At 65.8% G+C, this 7,712-nt stretch overlaps 1 protein-coding gene across 2 annotated transcripts; it reads left to right on the top strand.

The window, feature by feature from the left end:
* Positions 1-264: 264 nt before the first annotated feature.
* Positions 265-5,236, top strand: CHLRE_01g041583v5 (uncharacterized protein). 2 transcript variants are annotated; one of them, XM_043058815.1, is made up of 6 exons: positions 265-742; positions 851-976; positions 1,604-1,741; positions 2,033-2,154; positions 2,395-2,517; positions 3,149-5,236. In XM_043058815.1, the coding sequence occupies exons 1-6, from the start codon at positions 410-412 to the stop codon at positions 3,903-3,905; spliced, it is 1,599 nt and encodes a 532-aa protein (XP_042928729.1). In that variant the 5' UTR covers positions 265-409; the 3' UTR covers positions 3,906-5,236. The 2 variants fall into 2 exon arrangements, with proteins under 2 accessions (XP_042928729.1, XP_042928730.1); XM_043058816.1 differs by lacking the exons at positions 265-742; positions 851-976; positions 1,604-1,741; positions 2,033-2,154; positions 2,395-2,517 and having other exon boundaries at positions 3,135-5,236.
* Positions 5,237-7,712: the final 2,476 nt, after the last annotated feature.

A 7,712-nucleotide genomic window follows, 5' to 3' on the forward strand; every position in this document is an offset into this window, starting at 1 on the left:
CCCAAGCACGCCGGTATCCTGGTCAGAACCTATAGCCAGAATGGCCGTGCTGCGGCTGCGAAGCGGTCGTGGCCTCGTGGGGGCACTACTGCCTGGGGTCGGCAATGGCAGGGCCGGTGGGGGCGTTGGCTCGGCGGGAGCGAGGGATGGATGGAGGGTGGGGTAGTCCGCGGCAGGGGTGACTCATCACACCCGCAATCCTCCGGAGCGGGCTGCTCAACTTGAACCCGCTGGCATTGACAGTCTCTTGGTGGCTGAAAATACGCTCCGGTCGTTCTTTGCAAGGCCCTGGCATCAAGCTGCAGTACCAAAGCGGTTCCCAGCCGAGGCCCAGGCCGCCAGAAGGGCGCGGCAGCTCTACTATCTCATGGTCAGCGACCACCGCGAGTAATCGGCCGCGGCGTGCGCGATGGATTCACCACAGGGCAGCGACAGGCAAGACCCGGACACATTAGCTAACCCCGCGGCAGCGTCAATCGAGCCTGTAGCAGCAGCAACAGCCGCTACGGCAGCAATAACCGCCGCGGCAGCGACAGCCGCGGCAGCAGCAGGAGTCGGAGACGCGCCTGCTTCGCCGCGCGAGCCGCCCGCACAGCGCCGCCGACTTCAGGAGCAGCCGCCGCTGTCGGAGTCGAGTGGCAGGTCGCCCACCCTGGAGCCACCGGCCGCACCGCAGCAGCAGCGGCAGCAGCAGCAGCCGGAGCAGGAGCGGCAGGAGCGGCAGCAGCAGCAGCCGGAACAGGTACGGCAGCGGCAGCAGCAGCAGCATCATTTGCAAGGTGAAGCGGATGCCGCCGGCGGCTTCAGAGACTGCAGACGACCTGAGGCAACTGCGGCGGCGGCGACCCAGGCGGCCCCAGGGGCAACGGCGGCTCCAGGGGCAGTAGGGGCGCCAGGGGCGCCCGAGTCAGGCGCGACCGGGTCAGGGGTGGAGGAGGCAGGGGCGGAGAAGGCAGGGCCAGCGACGGCAGAGAAGGTAGGGGCGGAGGTGGCGGGTGGCGAGGCGCCGCCGTGTGAGTGCCCGCTGTGCCTGCACATTCTTCATGCGCCGGTCACTACCCCCTGCCGCCACACCTTCTGTGGCCGTTGCTTCCGCCGCTGGGCTGAGGCGCGTGCTGGCGGTGGTGTGGGGGCGTGGGGCCCGGGTGGCGGCGGCGGCGGCGGCGGCGATGGAGGTGGCGTTGGCGGAGGACCCGCGGGGGCGGGGGGCCGCAGTGCGGCTGTGACGTGCCCGCTGTGCCGCCGGCCAGTGCCCGCCGCCCTGCCTGAGGACGAGGGCCGGGTGGGTGTACTGCTGCTGCTGCAGCGGCAGGGGGCTGTAGCGCTAGATAGCTGCGGCATTAGGCTGTAGCATGCATGAATGGGCTGTAGCGCAGCATGTAGCACAGAGCGGCCAGCTGTAATTGGGAGAGCCATGAGAGCCCCTCCCCTCCTCCCAGGCCCCACCAGCGCGGGATTGCAGACATGCGTGCAGTGGCCTCACAGATGCGGGTTTGATGTGTCGCCGCCTGCTATTACTGTGTTATACGGTATGCACGCAGCAAAACAGGGCGTTGAGCCTCTCTCCTTGCGCTTCCTTGCCCAACACACGCAACTAACGCAGGCGGCGGAGGTTCGCGGGCGCCACCCAGCCGCCTACGCGGCTCGGGGCGCCGAGATTGCTGCTGAGGAGGAGGCACTGGCGGCGCGGCGGCGGCGGCTGCGGCGGCTCGTGGTCGGCAACACACACGCCTACGTGCCGGTGGGTGGTTGTGGGTGGGTGGGTGGGTGGGTGGGTGGGCGTGCAAGCGGCACTGCGATTTCGTGCTCCTGCTGCGTGCGGGGTCAGGATGAGAACTTGAGATGCTCATCGGTGGGTGGGCAGGCGGGAGGGCGGGAGGGCCTCTCTGCGTTATGTTTTAGCACTCCGGCCGTCTTTTCTGACTGCTGCTGAGTGCCAGACTGCCTACCTGCCTGCTGCGTACCCGCCTGCGCGCGCGCGCACACACACACACACACACACACACACACACACACACACACACACACACAGCGGCCCGGGTCTAATGCCAACATCCACGAGTGGACCTTCTTCGTAAGGCTGGAGGGCGGCGGTGAGGACGAGGAGGCGGCGCTGGTGGAGCGGGTGGTGGTGCACCTGCACCCCACCTTCAAGTGCGTGTGTCTGTGTGTATGGCTGTGTGTGCGTATGTTTCGGGGTTAGGGGTAAATTCCAACCCCTACTAACCAAGGGGCGGGGTGGCCGGCAAAGCGGCGGCGCATGTGCCTACGCACACATGCATGCGGGCTAGCCGCGTCGATCGCAAGTGGCATGGGCGTTGCCGATGAGTTGTGTACGGGGGAAAAAGGGCATTCATGTGTGCCGCATTCCCCCCGCCCGCACTATTGTTGCAGCCCGCCGGTGGTGGTGCTGACGCGGCCGCCCTTCGCCGTGCGGCGGTGCGGCTGGGGCATGTTCGTGGTGCGGGCCGAGGTGGTGTTCCGACCCCAGTGGCGCCACCCGCCGCTGTACTGCAGGTGAGCGGTTGGCTGGGTGGTTGGGTGGTTGGGTGGTGGGCGCCGAAAGACAGAGCAGGGAACACGGGCTGGGTGCCAGAGCCAGTGCCAGGCCAGTGTGCAGGTGGGGTTGGGGAGTTCCATGCATGTTAAATAAGACCGGGGGGCCGGGGGTGTACTGCAGCGGTCGTGTCGGGCGTCGAGGTCTGGGCCTGTGGGGTGCGGCCGTTGGGGTGGGGCGCTGGGTATGGGGTGGACTGCAGGGCCTTGGGATTTGGGATGGCTGCTGCACACGCGGCCAGCAGGTGCACACTTGCCACGTGTGAGGGCTGCTGGTGAGTAATGGGCCACCGGCCCCTCACCTCACCTCCGCCCCATCGACCTCCCTCGTCCACAGGTGGCTGTTCCCTATTCCCACATAATCCTCGGGCCCTCCCACCCCTCGCGCCCTCCCACACTTCGCGGCCTCTCTCGTTAACTCTCCCGCCGCTCACTCTCCCGCCGTTCACTCTCTCAACGCTCAGTCTCCCGCACCGCCCCTCCCTAATCTTACCCAACCCTGCCCTACCCTCCCTATCGATCCCGCCCCCCCCCTTAATGACCCCGCCCCCCTATGACCCGGCCCCCGCTCTAATCCCCCGACCTCCCTCAGGTGGCTGTTGGACTTCTCCGGGGGCGACATGGCGGAGGTGGAGTTGGAGCTGCCGGGGCCGGAGGGGCAGCTGCAGGAGCCAGAGGTGCAGGGCGGGACGCAGGGGGAGGTGCAGCAGCAGCAGCAGCAGCAGCAGCAGCAGCAGCAGCAGCAGCAGCAGCAGCAGCAGCAGCAGCAGCAGCAGCAGCAGCCACCGGGAGCGAGGGACGCAGGAGCAGGTGGGGGCACTGCGGGCCGCGCGGCAAATGGTCTTGGTGGTGGCGGCGGCGGCAGCAGTGGCGGTGCCAGCAGCATGGCGGGCCCGCTACCACCCGGCACGCCGGGGGGCTACGGCGGCAGCAGGGTCGGGGCCGGTGCCGGCAACGACGGCGGCGGCGGCGGCTCTGCTGGACGCGATGCCAGCAGTGATGCTGCAGTTAGTGCAGGTGATGGCGGCAGGGCTGGTGGCAACGGCGGCGGCGGCGGCGCCGCCGCCCTGCAGCCCCGGCCGTCGTGGCTGTCTCCCACACTGCGCAGTCTATTGGAGGCCGCGACACGCCGCTCTGCCGCCGCTGACAGGGCTACTGCTGGTGGCGGCGGCAGGGCAGCGCACGGTGGCGGCGGCAGGGCAGATGGCGCAGGCAGTGAGGTTGGGTCGGTGGAGGGCGTGGTGGGAGGGGCAGGTGCCCCAGAGGCGGCGGCGGGAGCGGGGCCTCCTGTGGAGCGAGGTGGCAGTGGTGGTGGCGGCGGCGGCACGCAGGGTGAGGCAGTGTCGTAGCGGCGGCGGTACGTGCGGCTGCAGCAGCACCCCCGTCACACTGGGTAGGCGGCGGCGCTTGCCAGCGTTGCAATCAAACTGGACTTCGCACTGGACTTTATTTGTGTGTTGGCTCTTGGATCTTGGCGTGCCCTGCCATCATCAATTCATCATGTGTGGATTGGCTGTGCCATGAGTGTGCTTGAAGCCTTGAACGTGCGTGCCCGGCCTTCGATGCCCTGTCGTAGCAGTGGCTGCAGCGCCGTGGCAGTTAGGATCTTTCTCGTCAAGACCCGCCAGACTGTTGCTTCCATCCGACCCGCCCTTGGGTGGTCGGGTCACGAGCGAGCAGCATGGGCGAATGCATGCCTGTAGCGAAAATCCGGCCCATGCAGTCCCTTGTAGAAACCGGTGCGTCCCACCAGATACAACGGGCACCGTTGGGGGCCATATCGCTGGACCTCCCGAAGACGACCGCAGCTCTGGGATCCTGAGGATAGCACCCCAGCGTGGCTCCTGACCAAGACTCGGGACCAGGCTGTTCCCTGTATGCCTGTTGCATGGACCGGGTCGGACACTAGCAGTTTGATCGCCCAGACAGAGAACTTGCTTGTGCGGCCACAGCGCCCAGACCGTTACCAAAAGGCGGCTAGCACTGTTCTATGACTTCCTGCTTAGCGTAGTTGTGGCGGCTTACCCCCCAAAAGGGCCTCCCAAAGGGGATGCCACACTCCTGGGGCCCCATGCAGCCAAGCGGTTCCGACAACAAGAACAACAACCACAACGATTGCGGTTCCTAGAGTCGCCACAGCTACGTCCCGACAGCGCTTTTAGCAGTCAGCGACTATGTCAGGGCAGAAGCTGTGGCCAGAGGTCAGGGCAGGAGCTGGGGCCAGGGCCGGAGCCGGGGCACAGCTGAGTCAGGGCAGGAGCTGGGGCCAGGGCCGATGTCTACCCATGTGCTTGAGCACTAGCACAACAACCACCTGCTCGGCAGCCCGCAGTCAGGAGTCCCCCAATCTTACTTGCCTGGCCATGACCCCATGCATGACTGAAGTTGAACTGATGTTGATGGGGACGGTCGGCGGTGCTGGCGCCCTGCCGGCCGGCATGGCTGGCCCGCCCCTGCCCCCTGGCTGGCGTGTGGTGCCGGCGGCCAAGTCACTAGGGGTGCACTACGAGGATTGGGGAGCACTTACCCCGCCAGTTACGTTTGAGGCCGTGTAGGAGTGCTTGACAAAGTCGCGCGTATGCCCGTGTCCATGTTTGGTCTGGCGGCCGCGGCGTCGGCTTATGCTTTGGGCAATAAGGTCTTGTATCATTTGGAATTTGCGGGTCTTCCCCAACTATATGTTGTTGACCGGCTGCTAGCCAGGGCAGCGGCGGTGGTGGTGGACCGGCGGCTGTCGCCGGCCTAGTTTGATGCCAACCCCCAGGCCCGCCCGCCTGGCCTCTCCATTAAATTTATGCAACTGCCTCCGGCGGTGGGGGGGGGGGGGCGGGCCTGCTACCGCTGGTGCCGCATGTGAAAGCACTGCAAGCCGGCCTCACGGTACGGTGTGTGTTTGGTGTGTGTGGTCTGCTGCCGTACGTGCCCCCGTGGACCCGGGTCGCGGCGGCGTGGCTGCGCCAGGTGCACCCGGCGGCAACGCCCCTGCGCTTGTTGGTGCGGGGGGCCGCGGACCGTGTTCTAAGTAAGCCGCTCACCCCGGCTGGCAAGCCGTTTGCGCGCCTGCTGAAAGCCATGACTGAAATGCCCGCGGTGACTCTTGTGGCGCCGCCCGAGCCGGGCGCGTGGGTGAGTCATGTGCCGTTGTGGGCTAACCCGGCGCTGTGTGAAGACGGCCGCACGTGGATGGGAAGTGGCTTTCGCGGATTTGTTTGCTCTGCCGGGACTGGCATGTGTGGGCCAGCTGGTTGCCGCGCATGACGGCCTGAACGAATTGCGGCAGGCATGTACACGCCCTTGGGCGTGGGGCTCCCGGTATGGTGCAGCGTGTGCGGAAATGTATGTGACTGCTGTGTGGCGGCAGGTGCTGCACTGGAGTACGCGGGCGCACCTGCCGCGCCCCTGCCGGGGCGGGTGTCACCTCAAGAGGTGGCCAACCGGTTTGCGGCGGCGGTGGCCCTTCTCCTCGCTGGCTGGGCTGCCGCCGCGCGTGCTGCCCAGCTGGCTCGGGGGCGTGCCGCCGTGCTGCCGCTCCCGGCGGCCGACATCGTGAGTGCTACGGCGGAGTCAGTGCAACAGGTGGTGCGGGGGCTTGGATGGTTGCAGTGCGGGGGGGCGCCCATCCTGCTCACTGCCTACACGGTGAAGGCGGGGGCCGTGCTAGCTACAAATGGCTCCACAGTTAGCCGCCCTGAAGGCTAAGCATTTGCAGTATGTGTTCGACCCGGGTGTGTCGGGGGTGGAGGCTGCCCTGCTGGCGGCGGGGGCCTTCGTGTGCACCTTGGCCCGCTTGTGGTCGCTGAAATGGGAGAATCATCATAAGGAAGCACTGTGGCATGTGGCCGCCAACGCTTGCTGGGCGTTTCCACGGCATGCTAGCAAGCGGGCGCGAGGCATTGCTGTTGACCCGTGTTGGGCGTGTGGGGTTGACATGCAGGATGGGGACCGGCGTCACTGGTTTTGGGACTGCACTGTTGCGCTGTCACTTCGGGAAAGTATGGGGATGGCTATGGGTTTCCTGCCGGAGGAGGCTCTAAGTGCCTTCTCTCGTGAGGAGTTGTGGTTAGTGCGCCCGCCTGCGGGGCTTGCGCCACCTGTGTGGGATGTGGTGTGTCTCGCTGCTATGTCTGCCCTGGACTTTGGTCGGCAGCATATGGTTATGGCCGGGCTGGCGGCGCGAGCAAAGCTGCCATCGGCCCGGGTGCTGAGCATTGGACTTGCCGTCGTAGCTGACTTCTGGGGTCGTCTCCAGACGTTTGTGACTTTGGGTATCAGGACAAAGGGTTGGGACACTGTGCCGTCTGCGCATCCTTTCATCTCTTGGGGTGTTGGTGAAGGCATGGTATTGCGCTTGCCGTATGGCGCTGATTCCCCGCCTCCCTTGCCGTGAGAGGTTGTGAGTGTGTGATGGGACAGGGTTCAGGCAGGTTGGCGAGGTCCCATAGGGTGCAGCTGATGCCCGTACCCCAAGCCGACAACAAACAGTTTGCAGCGGCAGAGCAGGAGTGCATGGCTGGTCGAACGCCGGAGTTACTGTACTGACAAATTGCTGGCTGGCTGGAAGTTTGCTGATGCGCATTCCTCACGCTCCGGGCGCCCGGCCAGGCGATAGCACCACACAGACACACCACAACGCCACACTCGCTTGCGATGCAGAGCCGCACCGCACCTGCAGGAAGATGACCAGCGTCCACGGATGAGCACCAAATGCAACATAGAGAAAATGCAACAGTATGCAGCAAAGCAATGGCCGGGCGACAGTATGACAAGCAGGGGCGAAAACAGGGCGCGGCAAGGCAGAAAAGGGAGCCCGAATGTACGGATGAGTGGCGGGCGAAGAGGTTGTGAGTGGTTGGTGGCTTTGTGTGTGGGCAGGACGCACGTGTGGGCGACCGTTCTAGTGCCTGGACGCTTGCGCCCTGGTTAGTGCGTGCGCTGAGCGTGTGTGCTACGGCCTGGACGAATCCCGGAACTCCGGTGCCTAGGCTTGTGGCGTCGAGGCACAGCGGTGGGGCCCTGGCGGGTTGAGGCTTGGCTAGGACCCACTGTGCGCGGAGTCACACGGACTTTGACCGCGGGAGGGTTTGCAGCAAAGTCGAGGTTGGTGGAGTCAAGTTGGGCCGTGATAGCATGTGATGGCTCAGTGCTTTCGTGTGCTG

Source organism: Chlamydomonas reinhardtii, chromosome 1 (assembly GCF_000002595.2).
Source record: "Chlamydomonas reinhardtii strain CC-503 cw92 mt+ chromosome 1, whole genome shotgun sequence".
In the NCBI taxonomy this organism is placed as follows: Eukaryota; Viridiplantae; Chlorophyta; class Chlorophyceae; order Chlamydomonadales; family Chlamydomonadaceae; genus Chlamydomonas; species Chlamydomonas reinhardtii.